This window comes from Silene latifolia, chromosome 6, assembly GCF_048544455.1.
Source record: "Silene latifolia isolate original U9 population chromosome 6, ASM4854445v1, whole genome shotgun sequence".
Lineage (NCBI taxonomy): Eukaryota > Viridiplantae > Streptophyta > Magnoliopsida > Caryophyllales > Caryophyllaceae > Silene > Silene latifolia.
The window spans coordinates 72,343,746-72,367,147 of record NC_133531.1 but is presented as its reverse complement, the minus strand read 5'-3'; the positions used below and the strand labels follow the sequence as shown (position 1 = coordinate 72,367,147).

The 23,402-nt window shown below is 37.1% G+C and overlaps 2 protein-coding genes across 10 annotated transcripts; both read right to left on the bottom strand.

Annotated features, from left to right (window-relative positions):
• Positions 1-1,939: 1,939 nt before the first annotated feature.
• On the bottom strand, positions 1,940-7,712 carry LOC141586879 (N-acylphosphatidylethanolamine synthase-like). The gene is made up of 5 exons (XM_074408275.1): positions 7,394-7,712; positions 5,761-5,888; positions 3,859-3,944; positions 3,234-3,371; positions 1,940-2,718 (listed from the first exon to the last, which is right to left on the bottom strand). The coding sequence occupies exons 1-5, from the start codon at positions 7,612-7,614 to the stop codon at positions 2,425-2,427; spliced, it is 867 nt and encodes a 288-aa protein (XP_074264376.1). The 5' UTR covers positions 7,615-7,712; the 3' UTR covers positions 1,940-2,424.
• Positions 7,713-9,172: 1,460 nt separating this feature from the next.
• LOC141586878 (auxin response factor 9-like) lies at positions 9,173-17,411 on the bottom strand. Of its 9 annotated transcripts, none has more exons than XR_012519642.1 (12): positions 17,109-17,411; positions 16,881-16,956; positions 16,303-16,521; positions 15,986-16,079; positions 15,163-15,305; positions 14,979-15,063; positions 14,730-14,820; positions 14,477-14,641; positions 12,090-12,195; positions 10,439-10,521; positions 9,718-9,770; positions 9,173-9,558 (listed from the first exon to the last, which is right to left on the bottom strand). XR_012519642.1 is itself a non-coding variant. In XM_074408274.1 (8 exons), the coding sequence occupies exons 3-8, from the start codon at positions 16,351-16,353 to the stop codon at positions 10,518-10,520; spliced, it is 492 nt and encodes a 163-aa protein (XP_074264375.1). In that variant the 5' UTR covers positions 16,354-16,521; positions 16,881-16,956; positions 17,109-17,411; the 3' UTR covers positions 10,454-10,517. The 9 variants fall into 9 exon arrangements, 1 of the variants encoding a protein (XP_074264375.1); XR_012519644.1 differs by lacking the exon at positions 9,718-9,770 and having other exon boundaries at positions 10,437-10,521; positions 16,303-16,372; positions 16,484-16,521; XR_012519643.1 differs by lacking the exon at positions 9,718-9,770 and having other exon boundaries at positions 10,437-10,521.
• Between the last annotated feature and the right edge of the window lie 5,991 nt (positions 17,412-23,402).

Genomic DNA, 23,402 nt, shown 5'->3' with positions numbered 1-23,402 from the left:
CTCAATAAGAACTCTAATAAAGGCTAACTTGCTCTTATTAGTCGTATACTCATCAGCGCAAATTGGCCTACCCACATAGCTTGCAACGTTTGCTCAGCCCTTTGCTAGACCAAAAACAAGGGTCAAGGTGAGGGAATTTGACCCAAATTGGAATGGCAGACACAACATGTAACTCTTCAACCACAGTGGTACTCCAGTTTTTAAGAACAAGAGGAAAACCATTCATGTTCCATGAATCATTCATTATCTTCTCACAGTCCTCTTCTGTAGCAAAACGGAAATAAAACCATCCCTTAGCAAAGTATAGAACCTCTGGTGCTACGACATGGTTCCACGACTTAGCTACTAGAGACTGCGTATCAGCCAAGGTGGTTTGACGGCCTAACACTGTACCAACAAGGGTGTTTCTCCAATACTCAATTTCATCAGCAATATCAGTTTCCTCAATTTCAATTTCCACATCAATTTTAGGTTTCACATAAGATAAAGGCATACCCTTGTTTGAGGCATTAGAAAATTGATCTAGCGGACGAGTTTTAGAAGCCTTCTCAGCCGACGAATTGAAGATCCACTAGAAGTAGACCCCTTAAAGAGCTCAGCAAAAGTCGTCTTCGGTGGTACAATCGATTGAGGTTCCGAGGAGCTAGTGTCAACAAATTTAGTGTCTACAACTTCAGTATCGCTCATATCCAAGGATTCCGACGACCATGGTGGTTGAGGATGCAGAGGCGGTCGACCTCTCCGACCCCTAACCATGGCGAAAAAAAGTAGGGTGAACCACGCCTAAATCGCAGATTTGAGAGAGTTTCTAGAGAGAGGTTAGAAAGAAGGAGAGATTATTATTGTTATTGTTATTGTTATTGTTATTGTTGTTATTGTTATTGTTATTGTTATTGTTATTGTTATTGTTCTTCTTGTTCTTGTTCTTATTGTTGTTGTTATTCTTATATTGTTGTTCTTATTGTTGTTATTGTTGTTATTATTATTGTTATTATTATTATTATTATTATTATTATTATTATTATTATTATTATTATTATTATTATTATTATTATTATTATTATTATTATTAATTGTTAAAATTATTTATAATATTTATATTATATTATACTTATCGTATTTATTTTTTAGTTATTATAATTAATATATTGTATTATTTAATATTATATTATTATTAATAATGTTATCATTTATATTAATATATTATTATTATTATATATATATATATTATTAGATTATTATTACATTATATTAATATATTAATAATAATAATGAATAATATTATTATAATATTTATTATTATTGGTATTAACTTTATTATTATTATTATTATAATCTTTTATTTTTATTTCAGTTCAGTCAGTTCAGCTCTATTAAGTTCAGCTCCATTCAGTTCAGTTCAGACACTTTCAGTCCGAAAGAACAGGGTCTTATACCCCTACATATTTTTTTTTCGCGAAAGTGACAATTTATCTTTTTAATTTTGGTACAATTGAAAGTTAAAGGACTTAATTCATTATTGAAAAAGTTAGGGGAGTAAATTACCACTTTCGCGCATTTTTTATTCTTTATTGTACCCTTGAACTGCTTATTTATTCTCCATCAGGACCTCCTTCAACTCTTCACTAATTTATCCCTCAAGCAACCATACTTCGACCTCCATTTGACTCATTAATATCTGTTATCATCCTCTATGAGAATTATCACAAATCAGCTTCAATAAGCCCAAACTACTATTAAAAAACACCATTATGAAGTATGAAATTAAAATGGAGACTCCATGAATTATTAGCTAGATACATATAATATTGGGTGGATTAATGAATAATTCGGTAGTTTAATAGGTAAATAAGTAGGTTAATGGGTAATTGAAATAGTAAAGAGGCGATTTAATTGATCACCTAATGAACTAAGTTAGCAAATACAATTAATAAGATCATGATATAAATTAATGTATAAAGTTTAGTAGTACACCATAAAATTTGGAAAATGTATGGGTACAACATGAAAATCGGAAATTTCGGGGTACAACGTAGAATTTTCCATAAATAAATTAACCATCCTATTCCTACACATTTGTAACAGAGCTTTAACCATCTCTATGTAATCTATCCTATGCAATTGAAGAGATGATTGAAAACATGTATCTCGTGAGAGACAGAATTCTATGAGACAGTGCCACACTGCCACACTGCCACACTGCCACACTGCCACTAGCTAGACCAACAAATCAACTACTCCCTCCCTCCCAATCAATTGTATACCTTTATTATTTAGGAGAATTTTAAATAAAGATAAACAAATGAGTGAAACATAGGGAGCACATAATAAAAAATGAAGAATACGTAAGCATTTGGGACCGCCTTATACAAGTTGAGACCGTCTCTCCCATAAAACTCGCTGGAGGAGAAACGGGACAGGCTATCAATCCTCAGGTTTATCAAGTGTTTTGCCAAATAGCCGCAAGCCTTCCATAGCAGTTTGTATCTTCTCTGATATGGTCGAATACAGCCATCTTTGAGCTGCTTCGTCTAACTTATAAGGTGAGATATTTGGCCAGCCAAGCCTAGGAGAGGAGTCATCACGAGATTCTGCTAATGCAGTCTCCCTTAGTCTCGGAAGATCAAATTCTATCGGGTCACCAACAACTATCTTAATGTGCTTATTGCTAAGCGGAAATGGTGGTCTCCTACCGAACATGTAATCCTCTGGCATTACCTGAAACACATGAGAGCAAACAACATCCCGGAATGTGAGCACAACAATGATGAACCCATTTTTATTCCCTCTATCCCCTTTTCATCGTCTTATTTGACTTAGCATGTCAAGCTAGGTCAACATTAACCAATACATTTTTCACAATATACCTTTGTTTTAACCTTTATAGATGATACTATGAATATAGTTGTCAGGATTAACTATGCAAATACAACATTACAACGAATACCGCAAATGGCAGGGTGAGGAAGGTCATAAAAAGGCGGCCTGCCGGCCTTACTTATTCCTGTCACACAGAATGGTCGTACGGCTGTCGGGCTGTATACAGATGACCAAAATTGAATATACCACAAATTGCATCAAATGTATGCTTCTCCACAATTTAAAGAGCTATAACTAGTAAGAGCCGTGCGTTGTAACTCTACATCTATTTGGAAAAATTAATGGTCATCGTCGATTCGTCTATACATCTTAAAACAGTAAACGAGTAATAGATGGGTGCCCTGAGGGGTTACCTGATGGAAGCCATGATGGACAATAGGTAATATTATTGGAGTCACTGGTGCACGGACAATAAGGCTAGCAGTTCCCCATTTCAAGCGTCGTATAGGAGCGTCCTCTTGTGACACCTTCCCTTCAGGAAATGTGTGCAGCTGTTCAGGAACGATCAAGGACATTTTCAAGGTAAGCAGCAAACATGGATATGAAGAAAGGCTACAGTTTCAGGAAAGGAGCTTTATGATTTGCTACTGTCAAGCAGCTTTACCCATGTTAATTAAGAGTGGTAATCTGCCTCAAATAAATATTCAATGAATTCCTCGGAACTCTTACACTCACAAGTTCAGTAATTTAAAGATCTTTCAATAAAATTTAATTCTATATATTATACACAACGATTACTCCAATGCTGCAGTAAATTCTATATATTATCCACTAAAGATGAATAGCTTTACAAACATCAGGAGTTGTATGGCAGTAAGAAAACAGGTGTTTTGAAAGTCAAATGTACATGAAGACAGTCGTGATCCAGTGGAAATACTAAGCAAGATAGCATCATAATAAGCAAAATAGCAAGGGATGCTTGCTGGCAAGTCAAGATGTACTTTTACAGCACAAGGATTGAGAATAGCAGGGCCATACCCATTCTCCATCAATTAAACGCTCAAGGGCTTCATTCATGTGTTCTTGATATATTCCACCACCTCTGGTTATTGGAATGCATTTTCCTGTGGCATTTACTCTGTTCAGACTTCAGATGAAAGCCCAACTCACATGCATTTCATCCACGAAAATCTGCTAAAGCTAAAGAAAATTTTCAGTTATCACAAGCATCGTTCTCTTGTGAAAAAACCCAACAATAACATGATCCAACACGTCTCCTTGCAACTGAAAAACATTGCAACTAGCAAATGAGACACCCAATGTACGGAAAACAAATGAAGTTTTATGTAGGGAAGCCCTATTTCCACTGGCCTAATATCTTATGCCACTGGAATATCGGATTTGATGTACCCAAAATAAAGCTCAATATACCTCACTACCCTATAATATCTTGGCATTTTCGCGGTGTTGTACACGGCCCCAGTGGCAATATGCTTGCCCTTTACGTAATCTCTTCCCAAATGACATCTTCCGCAAGTGTAGGAAAAGCAAATAGCAGGCACGACTTTTTAACAGAGTGCATCCACCATTTAAGAAACTTAGGCTGTCTCAATCACTTTTGGGCCCTGTTGAAAACTTTCATCTTAGGCTCTTGAATTGAAATTTATGATAGTCTTCAGTCTTCACCACTATACCATATGAAATGTTTGACTCACACACACACACACACACACACACACACACACACACACACACACACACACACACACGCGCGCGCGCGCGCGCAAATAGAACATGTTTAAAATTGAACATGTTTCAGAGAATCTAATAGAACATCCATAGACAATCTTGTTAAATGTACAAGTTTACTTCACCAGACAACCACCTCAGGTCCTTCAGTCAAAAATACCCTACATAGAGCAAAAAAGCAAACTAAAATACTAGGATCTCTCATGTTTAAAATTAAAAAGAGTCTTAACAAGTTTCTGTAAAAGCAAATACACACGGGTACCTTACTTCGTTAGACAAATTTAGTACAAATTGAACTCACATTAATCCTAGATTGAAACAGTAATTGTAAACGTTTTAGTTTGATATAGCTATCTATGCCCTCGTGTTACTCTTTAGTAGATCAATGCCCTCATAAAATCTTAAACAGCTAGATCATTACACAAGAATAATCCTCTTCAATGAAAAGCAAGATATGTGACCTCTGACTAATAAGCTACACTTGAGATGTTACAGCAACTAATATACTCTAACATGACTTAGTTTTAATTATGTGAGGAGCACTGAGGGGAAGGAGAGCGTGACAAGGAGGCGCAAGGCGGGAGCAAAGGTGCACGTCTCATAGACATGAGGTGCACTGTTTTGCCAACAACTTTGCAAGTGTCAAGACTAAAATTTTGTGTAATAAAACCTAATTTTTAGAATCTTAAGGAGGGAAAGCTAGGCCTAGGGATAATGTTTCAAAAAGAATGACAAATAAAAAGAACTAGAAGGGAAAGATGTGGAAATTGCATAGTTGCACGCCTTACTAGCTACGCGCCTACGCATTGTCTAAAAGGCACGTTGAAGCATTTTGGTTAGTGCCTCACTGAACCTTGGGCTTAAGCGCACCAGATGAACGCTTTTAAACTAAGCCAAAGTTCTCTCCATCCTAGTTTAAGAGTTCATTGTACTTTTTAAAGTAATGCATGATCATACCAAACTATACATTTCATATGCTTGCAATAATGACATACTCCGAATAAAAAAATTGTCCGTGCAGTGTTGCTAAACCAATTTTCCTGTTAGATTTAACAGGAAAAAAATGAAAATTCATCTACAGGATACCGCACAGTGCACATAAAGACAAAATACGAGTGCCACAAAGGAAAACAAGATCAAATTCATGCTTGCCATAACCGAAAAGACAGAGAGACATTATAAACGGCTCACCAATCCGAAAACAATATGATAACATTTTATTTTTAAAGCATATGTCTTCAGCAGCAAGTACCCATCTAGCCAACCTTGCATCTGTTATTGGGAATCCCTTGAAGCCCCACATTAGTGGATCATCTAACCTGTCCAAATAGCAGCTACGACAATCAAACAAGTCTCTTTAACAAAATACAAAAAATGCTAAACAATGTCACACATTATGACTACACAACATTTTGCTACTTTTATGTTCTTTCATTGTTTCTCAAGCCTGTACTGATAACTGTGATAAGTGACAAATTGATAATCTTAAGCCATTTGTACATCCACTGAAGTGAGCAAATACATGTAAGAAACGGTCTACCAAGTCATCAAAAAGGAAACAATAAACAATCTGCTTCTATCATTTGAAGGCAAAGAAGATGAAGTCTTTCTTCAGGAAAATTAAGAAACACTTTTGCTACAGATTTATGAGTGGAAAGACTTTAACCCCACCTTTTCCAGCTCCTAAGTCTTGAATACATTGATAGGATAAATTAATTTCCCCACAAGCTGAAGCGCCACCCTCAAACAAATAAAATGAAGTTAGTCCAATGGCAATGGCGGTTGGCACCCTTGGTTTTAACACTCATCTTGACAAATATGATTGTTATATACTCAAGAACACTATCCGACATCAATTATACTCACGGATATTCTCTCAAAGGTTTCAACTTTTCAGAGGGAGTAGATTTAAGGAATACCTATGTTACCCTTACCCCCACCCCCACATACTCCCGTCACCACTCTCGAAAACTCCTTACTCTAGGAAATTTGAGGGTGGGGTTGGTGTTGCCGTGGTTTGGCTGTGTTTCAAATAGGTGGTTTAGGGGATGAAGATAGTTATTTCCAGCTATAGAAAGGGTGTCTTCCCCCAAAGACAAGGCATTTGACATGTGTGACATTTGTTGAGAATATTTGTGAGCTATATTGTGCGATCAAATCGGCCAGCATAACAAATGTGACTCCCCTCAACCAAGACACAATGGCAAACGCAAATTTTAATTTGGTACAGCATTATTGTAGACCCTAATATTTTCACCAGCAACATGAAACGCAGTGAAGAACTTCACTATTTTTCATAATATTCTCTTATTTGGTATGTAAGAATGTAGTACTTCTTCCGTCCTACTTTTATTGTCCCCTCTTCCCTCCTAATGTATCCCCAAATTAATCGTCTCCTTTCTAATTTTACAAAGAAGAGTTAACGTCCAATGTTCCCCCCAGTTAATTAACTATTCTTCCATCATACGGAGTAAATTAATTTGTCCTCATATCATAATTCCTCAAACCAAAAGTAGGACACAAGATAGATGGGATGGAGAGAGTACGAAACAATTCGGTGTAGGATCCACCAAAGGTCCTGTAACCAAGGTAAAACATTCACCAACCCTAAAAAAAAAAGCATTAAGTAAGCCGGAAATTACTCCCTCCATCTCGATCATTTATTTATTCGTATAATAACTGTATGCATTTAGAACAGCATGATAAACAAATAACTGAAACATCAAAATAAGGAGCAATAACATGAAAACAAATTGGCATAATATTTGACACAAATCAAACAAAAAGAAAAGATTGAATAAAAGTAAGAGAAAAGGAGACAAACGTGGACATGTGATTACTGACGGTGAGGAGAGGAACGCCGACAGGACGAGATCGAACTAGATGGAGAAGAGTGTCGGCGTTGTGTACAGTTGTATTGTTCATCACCGCCGTCACCGCTTTCGCGAACGTGCCGATCGCCGTGATGATAGTTAAACGGGGAACTCCAGCGAGGTGTCCACTACGCGCCGCCCATTCCATCGTCCTCCTTCCCACCTCTCCCATTTTTTAAAAATCTCTTTTTTTTTTCGGTTTCTCGTAGAGGTGGTTGTTGGTTTGGGCGGGGGGCCATCATAAGATTTACAATGCCCAAACCGTTTCCGAACTAACCCACAGTACATCCTACTAACCCAATTTATTTTTTACTTCCCTTGGCTTTTCTTCAACAAACTAGTTTTGTAACCCGTGCAATACACGAAAAATCTGTAGTTATATATTGTTAAATAAATTTTTATGTGGTACTTTAGCGTCATTTTTGAATTTGAAAAACACCATGTTTTGGTAATTTTTACCGAATTAGGTTATGCGAGGTCAATGCGGTCTTACTCGTTGCGTATTGAGCGTATATTTGTGTTTAATGTAAAATAAAGGAATTAAGTACGTAAATAGAGGTTGACACGTGAGATTTGGTGACGTGGAAAGCCCAATGTGGGAAACGACCGCGGGAAGGGACGATACCCTTTGCACTAGCTTGTTAATATGAGAATGAGTACAATGGAGACAGTATGTGAATCTAGCTAGCACAATATGTTGCGTGTATGCGTGAGATCTTGAATGCACTTTCTTGTTTGCCTCCTTGACTATTTATAGGGTAAGAACCCTAGATGTATCCTACTCTGTTATGGTAAGGAATATTAGTCCTTCCACACTTCTTTCCATAAACGAAGTCTCTTGCCTTATTCTCCCTGATCTCCCCTGGATTCTCCCCCTGATTCTCCTTGACAACTTTACAACACAAGGACTCCCCTTGCTCTTGGGCTTCTTGTGATTGACCTACTTCCACGGCCCAGCTCTTCAGATGGAGTCAAATGGGCTTGCTTCTTATTAGGCTAAGGTGCAGATTTTAGCCCAAATACACCATCACAACTTTTGTGCATGAAAGCTCCATTGTTCGTCGTCATCTAACATTTTACGTTAAAAACAACTTTAGTTATACTAGTTGGCTGCCCGGCGCGCGCTGCCCGGCGCGCGCTGCGCGCCGTCCCCCAAGATATTTTTATCGTTTACGTTTTAAATGCATAGTAACGAATCTTGATTTGATTTGATTGGTTTTTTGTAAATTTTGATTGGCGATCACAATGAAATTATTGTCACAATGCGCGCGGCCCCCCAAGATATGTTAGACAATGAGCTATCATGCGCGTATTCCCATTATTTATTTTGTCTTTCTTTGTTACTATTTAGTGGTTGTCCTAAAATGTTTAATTGATTAACTTAGTGTTTTAGCGTTAAACATTCAAGGTCTCATGAGAGACCGTCTCCACTAAATTAGTGGGAGACATAATAAGAGAAAAAGAAATTAAGTGGGTCTCTCACCCCATCATGTGAGAGGTCTCTCAATAACGCTATTGAGAGACCGTCTCTCCGGAGTTTTTGTGTAAATAATTTGCATTCAGTTTGTTAAGAGCATGAATATCAGGATATAAGCACATCTTTTGGTGGGCTATGCACGCCATAAGTCCAACTATTTCTCAAGCAAGGATTGTCTAATGACACAATAAGGACGTGCTTAAGTATTATATTAACATAAGAAAAGAATTGTATATGTTAAATCACCAGCAAATTGGTCAGATGTGAACACATAATAAATTAAAAATACGTATTTTTTATACAATATTGTTAACAAAAACAGTTATTGGATAACTTGTCTCACAACTAAAATTATCATCTTCTCTAATCCAAACAATGGTCGCTTCCACTGAACATCTACATAATGCCCAAGTTTTCTTTTGCTTCTTTGATACTACTTGGTTATGTACTTGGTATTGTAGAAGTATTCCTTGAGGTATTATTCTTCAATGTATTCTAGCTTTTCTAAAGATATTCTGCATAGATCTACAAGGTTTTTCGAATCAGAAGATATCCTCCTTTACTAATATCCCGCATAAATAACTTCACCAGCAGGTTTTTCCAACTCATATCAGTTTTAGTAAGGTGCTTTTTCCCACACTTGTTGAGGCAAATAATAGTTATTTCCTCCCCAAAATTATGAGATTTGCCTTCTGAAATAACACCCGACTCTCAAAAAATGTACACACTAAAGATCAAACAAATATGAGCTCGCCAACAAAATGAAATAAGAGATTATCCTGCCGAAAAACAACTAACTTGTTCCCTCTCAATAAAACCTTGTTGCTTGAGATCATACAGATTGAAAGAAACTGCATAATCAAAATAGGTAGTTTCATTATAAGTTACATAAGGCACGCAATAAGTATTAGAATTTAGAAGAGTGCAATCAAAGAAATTACTACCATTCTCCTTCCTTCCTAACCCAAACAAGAATTCCCTTACAACTTTCATGTATGTTTTTGCAAATAATCTAACTGTCCTGCCCTTAACTATGTTACTCTAATCAAGCACTTTGGTCGCGTGTTAAGTATTCGATAATTCAAGACTCCTACACGACATCACCCTTCATTTATAGCCAGTAAATATAATTTTTCAGTGCGTCATTCCAACACTTGCAGCATGAATCAGAATAGCATAGCCCTTAAGTAGACTAAATCAACCACTATGGTAATTGAAGGGCAGTCTAGAGTAACATTCTTTTGCCATGAATTAAATTGACAGTGACTCTGCTTTTCTATATACATACAGAGCTAAATTAAATGGTAAAGTGCTGGATTTTCTGGTAATATAGAGGGACTGAAATGGTTGGCTAGGGGTCCGAGCCTTACATTCAAGATACTATTAGTTTACTATCACATCACTGCCATATTAAACTCGGGATTGATGAAACATTTCATGAGTGAGTACATTTTGAGCAAATAAATAGCGTAATATTTAACTTAAAACGACCAAAGTCTTATATATAACGTTCATACACCTTTGGGATGAGACCGTCATCGATCACCGCTTTGCTGATCTTTCTGTGTAGCTCATAAAGTGCCTCTATCCCACTCACACTAACTACACCACAAAAGCAAAATTAAAGCCAACATATTAGATCATTACCCCACAAATTATCAAAGTTTTGGAATCCTTGGTCTCATACAAGCAGATATATCTGCAATTTTTTTTAGAACCTTATCCCACACCCATTAGGGCAAACGATAGCTATTTTCTTGTGAGATTTGCCTCCCGAAATAACACTTTACGGTAAAAAAGATGTACACTTTGAAGATCGATCAACTATAAGCTTAGCACACGTAACGGGAAAAAGTTTGTTGTTCAACTAACATTATCACCGTAGCCAAAGACCAGATTGTTGATAAAACAACTGATTTTCCACATCTTCTACGCTTAGGGAACCTGGTCTAATTTTTTTTCCCTTATGAAAGGTCTCAAAGATGCTCTCCCTCCCTCCCTCTCCCCCCTGCATTATTCTTCACATGTATTCCCTCGTAGACGAAAGGGTTTGATTCCAATTTGTGAAGTTATTTGGTTGTTAAATTTCAGGTAATTGTTAGAGGTCTTAGTTCAATTATCCACAAGCCTCTCTTCTAACAATCCATGCCACACTCACACTACTTAAGTTGTTCAACACTCTTACCAAAAACAAATTCCAGAGTTGAGAACTATTGTCACGAGTTCTTTAATAGTGACCTAGGCTCCCACGCATAGACCATAAAACAGCAAAACAGGAACAACGAAGCCATGTCTCTGGTACATGTGAAACTTCCTTATTCCTCATACTACGACAATCGATTGCAACATGTACAACTAAAAAAGTTAGGTTGTCAGCATGTTGATATGTTTATTTGCATATGCTAAAGATGATCATTGTGTTGGTATCAAGTTCAAATAGATGAATTCATCATTCTTATATGTATCAATAAGAGGCCTAAGCAGCCAATTATACAACCATGAAAATCCAAGCACTACTCCTTAGAGTCAAAGACAATCGCAAAATTGCATTTACAACCTTCTAGGTGGACCGCAACACTATCCTCAATCAATCCTACCTCGATACTGATAAATTGAGTAAAATTCAATCAAGAGTATTGCAATCATACCTAAGTTGGAATAGGTTGTCGATTTTGTACTAAGCTCCTATTAGTTGCTAAAACTATCTCACTCACTCTCCCCCGGTCTCACGTGCAATTGTTAAAACTAACAACGCAATGACCTTTCCCTCCTCCCTCTGGTGTATATTTGTAAAAAAATATCAACTCAGCGACCTTTTTCCCACTTTCCCTTTCGTGGATTTGTTAAACTTAACAACGTAACGGCTACCTACTCTCTCTCTCTCTCTAGATTAGTAGTGTGAGATGGTCGTCACACAGACCAAGTTAAATAAATCTTCCCCAAAGTACTAAGCGTAGAACCAAAAAATAGTAATAGTACACCATTAAACGAAATGTTTCATTTACTTAGTAAGTGATATGACTTGTGACCTCCAAAGTCTTTCATTATTAGGTTAAGAATTTTCTATGACACTTGACTGAAGACACTAACACAATGGTTAGTCAGACACTGAAGTAATATGCCTATATATAATATTAATGAAGAGAAGAGGAAATGCAAAGGAGATTTACTTATTTCATATCACAACTGGGTGAGTGCCAAATGACTTCCTGAACAGCGCCCAAGGCAATCTCCAATCAAGAACTTTTTTGCTTCATCAAGTGAGATAAGCTCGACCTAAAAGTGAGATGACAATACTTGAGGCATATAATAGTATAAGATAATATAAAAGTACACGATACATAAAAATATAGTACTACCAATATTAGCACAGATGAACAACTTGACAAAGGTTCGTGTCAGAAACACCCAAAATAAAGTACAAACGCTCTCTCTACCATCCTCCATCTCCCCTCTTCCACCCTATCGTCCTCTGAATCTGAACAAAACCAAATAAAGAGTCTTTCTTCCTCCCTCCCTCCCTCCCTCCCTCCCTCCCTCCCTCCCTCCCTCCAGTCTTTCTCCTTCTCAAACTAAGCAAAACCAAGAAAAACCCGCTTCTCCCCTGCCTTGCGATTCTGTGATGATATAATAGGTATGCAAGTAATTCCACATATGCAAGAATCACACAAGCGAAGGCAATCTGAACATAAAAAAAAAAAAAAAGAAAAAGAAAATCGCCACTCGTTCCCTCCTAGCGTCCCACCCTCTCCCACTATCCTCACCAGCCTCACAACGTTCCCTCCCTCCTCCTCACCACCTCGATTCGAGAAAACAAAAACATCTATCTATCTCCCTCTCCTCCCCCTCTCCCTATCAAGACTCCTAACCCTTTGTTTTTTTTCCTAAATTTCTTTTATGAACCTTTCATGTTTGCTATTGCATCAGCAGAAGCGTGACGCCAAAGCATTATATTAGCAAATTTCTTTTACAAAAGTCCTATGCCCGGTGTATGACGTTTCCTGTTAAACTTAGTTCAAGTGGGATAGATATACAAAACCAGAACTATTTTAAAATCAAAATAGATCAATTAACCAGAAAATTTAATGATTTAAGCGTAGTTTTGAAGTAAATTCAGCATATCAAAGAACACTGGGGGAAAGTTTTTCGTAAATGACCACATTAAAATGCCATATCAAAGAACAATGGAGCGTAGTTTTGAAGTAAATTCAGCATATCAAAGAACAATGGAGCCTCATAACTAAAATAATTTAAGGGATATCAGTGCATCACCTGGACACTAAATTCATCGGCTAATTTTAACACTAAAATGCCAAGACCACAGTTAAGTTGAGCGAACATATAGATAGACATAAGTAACTCTAATTTCACCGGCCTGAACTCGATTTATACGATCAAACTTTGAGATCATAATCTTCACTAATGAATAGTGAATTTGGGATGAAAACATTGAATAGTAGATGGAAGAATGAATAGTTGAACTCTAAGTGGGCGGGTTTGGGTCTTGGGTAGGCGGGTCTGTGTGCTGGGCTCAATTCTTTCCAAAAAAATCTAGGTTTCAGTCCAATACTCACGTTACATCCTTTTAGGCCTATTTTATTTTCCATTTACTTCCTCCAACGTTTCCTTCTTACCACTCATTCTCCGTCTTTTCCTCTCCATCACTCCTTTCCCCTTTTACTCATTTAAGAAAATGGACATAAACAAATACAACTCTAATTTCAGCAAGTGAGTTCAATCTCTTAAGATAAAATAACAATCAACCTATAGTCGTCGAAAACTAAAATCGGAAAAATTCAAACAAAGGTATAAATAGACATAAAGCAGCTCTTATTCCAGCAAATTTCGCTCAATTATACTATTTAAAGACATTTCATTCATAATCGTTAATAAATAAAATCACAAACAAAATTTATAGCAAAGAGAGATGGGCAAAAAAAATCTTAACTCGAGTATGTTAATCCCAATGTCAACAATAAACAAATCACATGTCTTGAAACACTGCGTTTTCAGTATGCAATTTTTCTTCTTCGATTTTTCATTTTTCCACCATAACCCACCTAACTCCTTATTCTATGTTTATACCATACCGTCCCCCCTACCTCCTGCTTCCCTTTCCTCTTCCTTTATTACACTTTCCCTTTGTTTTCTTTCTTAAAATGACTACCTGCTATTCAGATTATTAGTAGGTGGCTAGGTACCCTACCTTTGCTTCTAAGTACAATCTCCATTAAGCTCCACCTTTACTTCTAAAACTGCTAATGAGGGGACACCTTTTCCTTTAGAAGTTATTAGCGATAATCTGTCAATTTTATGCCTAAAATGTCATAAAAACTTACGGCCTAAGAAATAAATAGACACAATTCATCAATTCCGTAAGCAAAGAACTGAGTATAAACACCTACCACTCTTATAACTCGGGGAGTAAACCACTTAGAACCTCCATCATCCAATTGTATCGGGAAAAGAAACGGAAACACACAAGAATTAAAAATAAACCGTATTTGTAATTAAATACATGTCTTCCATAAATGCTCTAAAACGTCAAATAACATACCTTGACTTATAGTACACCACAAAGAATGTTTGAGTGGTGATCGCATGGGATGCAGTGGCAAGAACTCTAAGGTGCATTCTTTGATTGGATATCGCACACGATGGCATGTTGTTCTGCTGATGAGCCACACGTCTAACTGCAACCAGCAATTTCCAATTTTCTCCTCTAAAGAACAATCAATTCATGTCCCACCGAGATTCAAACATTTTTCATCTAGCAACAAAGTAACACTCAGCGCTTGTTTATATCATACCTGAGGAATACAAAGGAATCACCAGCGAATAATCTCTTTGAAGTCAGAAAGTGACTCCAACCGGTTCCAAGTATATGCCTCATAGGTTTCCCTATGCAAAAATTTAGTGATTACCAGATATATTAATATACAACCAATGCTTTGTATAGATGGCATCTACCATTTAATAATCCTAGCACACTTTCTATTTTTAACAAAAAATATTGCTTCCATATTTGTATCTCATATCTGTAAACATTGAGACCTCACCTCTGAAGATGTGCTTAAAACACCAAACATAACCAGCTAAATCTTCAGCAGTCAGCTCTTGAGTTGGAGTTTGCTGTGTCATATCCTTAAAAGAACCACGTAACAAACATTTCATGGTCAACAATAGGACAAATACAGATAATGAATGAAAACATAACAAAAGGCATGAAAAAACCATGTATACCGGGGCGAAGGAATTCATTGGCATGTTTTCGAAAACCGAGAACCCACCGTGAGTACTTGTGTACGAAGCTGACAAGGCCTTGGAGAAGGATAAGACCGCAGGTCTTGGTGATTCGGGTGGACAAGGATAAGGCTTAGTAGATCCTATACAAAAATTCAAACCACCAATTTGATTATCTCAAAGAGATGTGAAATAATTAATCAAACAAGCACATAAAAAACATGAACCCAACAAAGGTACATATTAGAAGAAAAGATGAGATGACCAGTGTCAAAATCGAAAAGCAAAACAAGCAAAGAACTTCAATCAAAAAAGCATTCAACCTAAAGTCCATTACGAAGTACGAACCTCAATTAACACAACTGAAATTACCTATCCCAAATTAACCCGATCACAACGACCAAAAAATGCAGACATGCTAAATAACTTGAGTAACCCGAACAAAACTTTAATAATCCAGACCCAAGTGACCTAGCCCTTTATAACCTCGAACTCGAGCTAACCTATGGCCGAAACTAATCTTTACCCAACTTTTAATTCACCACTGTTTGCCAAAGCTAATCTTTTGCAATCGAAGTACCCTTTCCGTCTAAATGAAATGTGAACTGAATTTAACCGCTAAATTTCTTTATGGCATACACACTTGGCTATAAATCATTGCCATTTAAAAATAGCTTGGTTCATATTGTGATATGAACTCAAAATTATAGCTTGGTTCTTTGTGTTAGACCATGAAAATTGACAAATAGAACAGGACGACATATTGATCTAATGATCATTTGTAAGAGCTACAAACGGAAAAAGTACAACTTATGAGGAATACCTCAGTGCATCATCACTTAGAATTATGGACAAAATCTTGCGGCAACCCTTTGATTTACTGAGCAACTTTTTGATTCTGAGCCATGCTCCTGTATCTAAATTATCGATATTTAGATGAAGGTAGTCAACTTATCTCAATACCCAAAAGCTTATACTTCCTCCGTCTCAATTGTTTTTTTACACAACAAAAAACGTAAACAAATGATTGGGAGGGGGAGTAATAGTCTCAAATCTACAACAATCACATTGTAAATACGACGATATGATACAACGCAACGAACATCTACAAGACTCAAAATAAGGGAAATTAGAAGTTACCATTATATCAGTATTTCTCAGAAACAATCCATCGTCCTTGAAACGACACATCAAACGACTCGTAAAAGATCTAGTTTCAATTCACCACCCAGAATCGAATAAATCACTCAACAAAAAACAAGAAAATCAAAACATTGAAAATCTGGAAGGAATGAGTAGTTGATAGCAAAGTAGTTGATACTTGATAGGCAAAGCTTCTGGATTTCATACTCAAACAAACTGCGAAAGCAATATTACATTAAAAAGTGAGTAGTTGATAGGCAAAGTAGTGAATTAGCACTTTGGCGATGAAGAATGAGAATGTTGAACTGAGAAATAGGTATGACCTAACAAAAATTCCGTCTATCAAGTTCCATAATTCTAAAACTAATGAAAACCTAAAATAGAAAGAAATAACAGTATACCAAAGAACAATCACCACCATAGAACAAACTAAAAAGTATAAATTAATTAAAGAGAAAAGAAGAAGAGGAGATGCAGAGAACGAACCCTATAGCAATTGCTATTGTTATGAAAAGGAATTGCGAGTAAAGATTGGTTATGAGTAAATAATAAGGTAGAATAAGAACAACTATTACCTGAGAACAATTGGTAAGTAGATGAACCGACCGCTCAACCAAACTCCGATGAGCCTTTCAACACACTCCGATCAACCTAGCAAAACCATTCGATTAAAAAAAAGCAGGAAGAAACACCCATAAAGCATGATAAATAAGATTCAATTGTGTGATATATTCAAGGGAGAAAAACAAACCCAGGTACATTTTTTAAAAAAAAATGAGAAATTAAGACTTACTGTTACTAACCTCAAATCGATGATGGTGAAGATTAGAGGTGATGGTGAGATGAGATGATGAAGCGAGATGATCAAAACGATGGTAGAGGGAGATGATTAAGCAGTAGTTTTATGAGTGGTGAGAGATGAATAGATCTAGGGTTTGATTTCGTAGATTGTTTGACGGAGATGGATGGTCGATGAATTGAGTGAGATGATAATGAGTGGATCAGAATGGGGGAGAATGATGAAGTTGTGGACCAGTGATTGACTTGTGAGAGAAATGGAAAGGACATTGAAGGGAAGAGTGAAAAGGCCCAAGAGGAAGACATGTGAGTAGTGTACTGGACACACCCAACGTATAAACCCGCCGCAAACACAAACAAAAACCCGCACAAGAACAGCCCAACCCAAATTACATGACACTATTCATTGTGGGAGTTACTATTCATTAGTGAATAGAGTAACATGGGGGATATACATTTAGTATAATGTGAAAGATAATCCTATTCCTAAGGATTACAGAGTTCGTCAAGGCAAGGGAAATTCAACTTTTTTTTTTTTTTTTTTTTACAGTCAGTACTTCCATGTGTACACTACTAAAATTGGCACATTGCTACGCTTACATTCTTTATTATTTGCACAACACTTATGACTTACCTTCAATGTTAACTATTAAGTGACTAACATAAGAACATGAGAACATCTTAAACAAAAAAGAACAAATTAGTAATGATAAAGAAATTTCAACAAATGTCTTGACATATTACATAAGATAGCCGATATATAGCCTTGTCCGTCAATTAAAGATGGATAGAATCATAGTGTCATAGCTACTCATAGGGGTGGTTAGAATATGTGGAATGACTTCAGCACAATTTGACTATTTAAGTAATACTTCCTCTGTCCCGATTATTTGTTGTCATTTTTCTTTTTTGGTGTCTCGGTCTGTTGTGCGGAAGCGTGAATATCACGTGTTGGGCCTCTGCTGCATCTGTGTCCACAATCCATAATAGTACGATATTGTCCGCTTTGGGCCAAGCCCTCACGGATTTACTCTTGGGCTCCTTCCCAAAAGGCCTCGTACTATTATATTTTGTAGACACTTATAAAGATGAGCTTCCATCTTTATTCTACCGATGTGGGACAAGGGTTTGTACCCTAACAATCCCCCCCTCAAACCAAGGACCATCATCTTTGACTCGGACCTTAACCTCCATGGAGGACTCTCCCACTCTACAGCCCCAACTTCTAGACACCCGAAACATCACAAGTCTTGATAACCTCCCCTTAGCCGACACACCATGCTACCACGAGCCGTCCATGTGCCCTTCTTGGGGATTTGCTACACATGCATATCGAACATCCTCTGCATCCAATATACCCTGGACCGGGTCCGTCACTTCAGAAGTCCTAGAACACAAACGGTCTCGCATCCAACCCGGAAAGGACCCACCAGACTGTGGCACCCAATCGATAAGGGTCCACCTGATCAACAGTTCTAGTACACAAATGGTCTTTGTCCCACAAGACCTATGACGCCTTTCATCCATTTAACCCTGGACCGGGTCTGCTCAAGGACTCACCCCGAGCTAGGAGTTCCATGCCTTACAGTGTACAACTTTAAGTTTTGGGCCTGCTGATGCATCCTCGTGTCTAGCCCAAGTCGAACCTTGGGCTCTGATACCACTTGTTGTGACGGATGTAAGAAAGATAAATAAAGAACGTGAAAAAGACAACAGATTTACGTGGTTCACTAACAATTTGTTAGCTACGTCCACCGCCAGAAGGGAAGAATATTATTGATCTTGAGGATTACAGATTTCAGAGTATACTCGTTAGAGTATTCAGATTTCAGACGACTCAGATTTTTGACAAATTTTTGAATGAATAAAATAGACGGCTTATGAGAGTTTATATAGTACTCTCATAACAGATATTTTCCTTAACAGAATTAGGAAACCCTAACAATTTCCTAAACGGACAAGGAAACTAAATAATAGTTTCCTAAACAGATAAGGAAACTAAATCAGATGCGGAATTCATAACAGATTCAAGGCATATTCTAACAAATCTCCACCTTGACTTGAATCCTCTCACAATCGAGACAGATGTACGGATGCACCATAACGGTGCCGGATGTACCAGACGCACTAAACTAGTGCCGATAATTCTCTCCCTCCTCGCCTCGATATTGCCCACCATGGGGCAATCGGATACTTAACATTTAGCAAGTCCAAACAATACTGAACTTGCTATGCGAATGTAAATGTAACTCGACAAACGTAGAACCTTGAAAACAATACAAGGTATCACACTTAACACCTTTCGTAATCACATTCGAACCCTTGTAGACTTTCGAACTCCACCTTCACCATGAAAACTCAAACCTTTACTCGTCCAACACACTTAAGGAAATCGATTCTTCGTCACCAGTGAACATGTCTAACCTCGTTCAATGTGCAGAATTTACCATCTTGTGTCCGTAGTTTAATCGAGCCAATTCCAACTGTCTTACAAATAGAACCATTAGCCATAGAAATATCGCCACCATCTATTTGCTTGTAGGTTGTAAACCACTCCCGGCGCGGACATATGTGATAGGTTGCTTATCGCCACCATCTATTTGTTAGAATATGCCTTGAATCTGTTCTGAATTCCGCATCTGATTTAGTTTCCTTATCTGTTTAGGAAACTATTATTTAGTTTCCTTGTCTGTTTAGGAAATTGTTAGGGTTTCCTAATTCTGTTAAGGAAAATATCTCGTATGAGAGAGTACTATATAAACTCTCATAAGCCGTCTATTTTATTCATTCGTAAATCAAAAAATCTGAGTCGTCAAATCAATACTCTAACGAGTATACTACAAATCTGTAATCCTCAAAATCAATAATATTCTTCCCTTCTGGCGGTGGACGTAGCTAACAAATTGTTAGTGAACCACGTAAATCTGTTGTCTTTTTCACGTTCTTTATTTATCTTTCTTACATCCGTTATAACAAACTGGTATCAGAGCCAGATTTATCTGGGCTCCTGAACTGGTAAGAAAGATGTCTGGGATGAGCGTGAAGATTGATAAATTCACAGGGAGGAATAGTTTTAGTCTATGGTAAATCAAGATGCGGGCTTTGTTGAAACAACAAGGGTTGTGGGCACCGCTTGTGAAGAAGGCAGCAGAACCCGTCACCACTGAGATGGCTGTTTTGGAGGAGAAGGCACATTCAATAATTATGTTGTGTCTTGCTGATGATGTTATCATTGAAGTCGCGGAGGAGCAATCTGCGCAGGGTCTGTGGTCAAAGCTTGAGAGTCTTTATATGACGAAGTCTTTAACCAATAAGTTGCTTTTGAAGCAACGTCTGTTCAGTCTAAAAATGCAGGAAGGTACTTCTCTCCGAGATCACTTAGATCGGTTAAACACAATTTTATTAGAATTGCATAATATTGATGTTAAAGTTGAGGATGAGGATGCCGCATTAATTCTGTTAGTATCTTTGCCTTTGTCGTATGAGAATTTTGTGCAATCTTTCATTGTTGGTAAAGATACTGTGTCTCTAGAAGATGTTAGATCGTCTCTTCATACTAGAGAATTGCGCCATAAAGCGGCCGTACGATTCTGAGATAATCGTGGCCGCAGTTTAATAGCTAGCAGGAGTTATGGACAGGAAATTAGGGAAGAAAAATTATAAGAAGCCGTCTTACTACGGTTCTTCTAATTCTGCTAGTACCTCTGGTACATCTGATTTTAAGGGTCCTAAACCTACGATATTTGTAACTACATCGTAAAGGAAAGAGGCATTGGAAATTTGATTGTCCCAAGAAAAATAAACAGACAAAGCACCGTGATACTGCTACAATAGCAGATACCAATTCAAGGGTGATTATGCTCTAGTTGTTGAAAAATACACGCATCCTAATGATGCGTGGATCCTAGATTCGGGAGCAACCTATCACATATGTCCGCGCCGGGAGTGGTTTACAACCTACAAGCAAATAGATGGTGGCGATATTTCTATGGCTAATGGTTCTATTTGTAAGACAGTTGGAATTGGCTCGATTAAACTACGGACACAAGATGGTAAATTCGCACATTGAACGAGGTTAGACATGTTCACGGTGACGAAGAATCGATTTCCTTAAGTGTGTTGGACAAAAGGTTTCATTTTCATGGTGAAGGTGGAGTTACGAAAGTCTACAAGGGTTCGAATGTGATTCTGAAAGGTGTTAAGTGTGATACCTTGTATTGTTTTCAAGGTTCTACGTTGTCGGTTCTGTTTTCATTCCGCATAGCAAGTTCCAGTATTTGTTTGGACTTGCTAAATGTTAGAAGTATCCGATTGCCCCATGGTGGGCAATATCCGAGGCGAGGAGGAGAGAATTATCTGGCACTAGTTTAGTGCGTCTGGTACATCTGGCACCGTTATGGTGCATCTGGTATATCTGTCTGATTGTGAGAGGATTCAAGTCAAGGTGGAGATTTGTTAGAATATGCCTTGAATATGTTATGAATTCCGCATCTGATTTAGTTTCCTTATCTGTTTAGGAAACTATTATTTAGTTTCCTTGTCTGTTTAGGAAATTGTTAGGGTTTCCTAATTCTGTTAAGGAAAATATCTGTTATGAGAGTACTATATAAACTCTCATAAGCCGTCTATTTTATTCATTCAAAAATTTGTCAAAAATCTGAGTCGTCTGAAATCTGAATACTCTAACGAGTATACTCTGAAATCTGTAATCCTCAAGATCAATAATATTCTTCCCTTCTGGCGGTGGACGTAGCTAACAAATTGTTAGTGAACCACGTAAATCTGTTGTCTTTTTCACGTTCTTTATTTATCTTTCTTACATCCGTTATAACACGGTCAATTGTTATCCTTTCTATTTTAAGAATGAACTTGATGAACAATTTGATCATTCACACTCAATTTGTTCCACTTGTCATTTAGTCATTACCCATTTCTCTTTCCTTGGTCTTTGTGTCAAAACCAAAGGACAACTGTTTTGGTATTTTTCTACCGAATTATGTTATGTAAGGTCAATGCGGTCTTACTCGTTGTATGTAGATTGTATCGTTCGTATTAATGCTACGTATGGAAATTAGAGACGTAAATAAAGATTGACACAAGAGATTTGGTGACGCGGAAAACCCAATGTGAAAAACGACCGCGGGAAGGGACGGTACCCTTCCAAGGATTGCACTAGCTTTTGATACGAGAACGAGTACAATGGAGGTGACGAGATAATATAGCCGGCACAATGTGTTGTGTTTATATGGTAGTTCTTGAATGAATATTCTTCCTTGTCTTCTTGGCTATTTATAGGGTAGAAACCCTAGCCTTGTCCTACTCCTTGTATGGCAAGTAATCGTGGTCCTACCATGCTTATTTTCATAAACGATACCTCACTTTCTATTCTCCCTGGAATCTCCCTGAAATCTCCCTGATGATCTACAACACGCGGGCCTCCCTTGGCCGTTAGTCTCCTTGGCCCAATTCACCAAATCAACTCTAATGGGCCTAATCCTGTTTTTGCCCAATGTGCAGAAATTGACCCAAAAAACAACAATTGACCGGGACAGAGGGAGTAATAAGGTCCGATAAATTTACATCAGACTATCAGAGTATGAAAACAGATGTTAGAGCTATACAAGATTGCTGACAACCTCGACATTCTTGGGTGGCAGCTGTAAGGCTAAAGCCAAAACTTTTGTTAGCGAACAATGTTCATATATCTCTGGTACTTTTTCCGAGTTAATATTCTTTTTATCTTTGTCCATTGGCCATAAATTGTGAGATTCATTTGATCAAGTAATTTTATCCTCCCACGATAAAAGCCTGCAAGAAAACATAACCAACTATCAACTTAAAAACCATAAAAATACGGAACATAAATCAATACTATATATTATATCCAGAAACCAAGGGACTTCAATTTAATTAAAGAAAATTATTCAAATTAATTATACTATATAGTTTTAAATCACTAGCACCGTGTGATGGACCCGATTAAGGGATCTCAATGCAAATGTTATATAGTTTGGGTTAAAATTAAATTATATAAAAGCTTGATAATTTTCCTAAACATTTGTAAGAGACTAAAACATGGTCAATTTCCTTAAAACAAAGTAATTAATTAAGATGGTAAATTTCCTTAAAATAAAATAATTAATTAAGATGGTCAATTTCAAGGATACTAAAAGAAAGAAGATGCTTGGTAATTTTCCTAAATATTTATAAAAGACAAGAAGATGGTCAATTTCCTTAAAATAAAATAGTTAATTAGTATAAATATGCACACTTATGGTATTAATTATTAATCATCATAA

What these genes read in the sequence shown, in the direction of transcription:
- LOC141586879 (XM_074408275.1), bottom strand. Translation starts at nt 7,614, where the DNA reads ATGGGAGAGGTGGGAAGGAGGACGATGGAATGGGCGGCGCGTAGTGGA. An exon ending in GTCAGTAATCACATGTCCAC is followed by an intron (nt 5,889 to 7,393) that starts GTTTGTCTCCTT and finishes CTATTTGGACAG; the next exon opens with GTTAGATGATCCACTAATGT. An exon ending in ATCATATTGTTTTCGGATTG is followed by an intron (nt 3,945 to 5,760) that starts GTGAGCCGTTTA and finishes TAAATGCCACAG; the next exon opens with GAAAATGCATTCCAATAACC.
- LOC141586878 (XM_074408274.1), bottom strand. Translation starts at nt 16,353, where the DNA reads ATGTGTCGTTTCAAGGACGATGGATTGTTTCTGAGAAATACTGATATA. An exon ending in TGAGAAATACTGATATAATG is followed by an intron (nt 15,306 to 16,302) that starts GTAACTTCTAAT and finishes ATTTTTGTATAG; the next exon opens with GATCTACTAAGCCTTATCCT. An exon ending in TTTTAAGCACATCTTCAGAG is followed by an intron (nt 14,821 to 14,978) that starts GTGAGGTCTCAA and finishes ATTTTTGCATAG; the next exon opens with GGAAACCTATGAGGCATATA.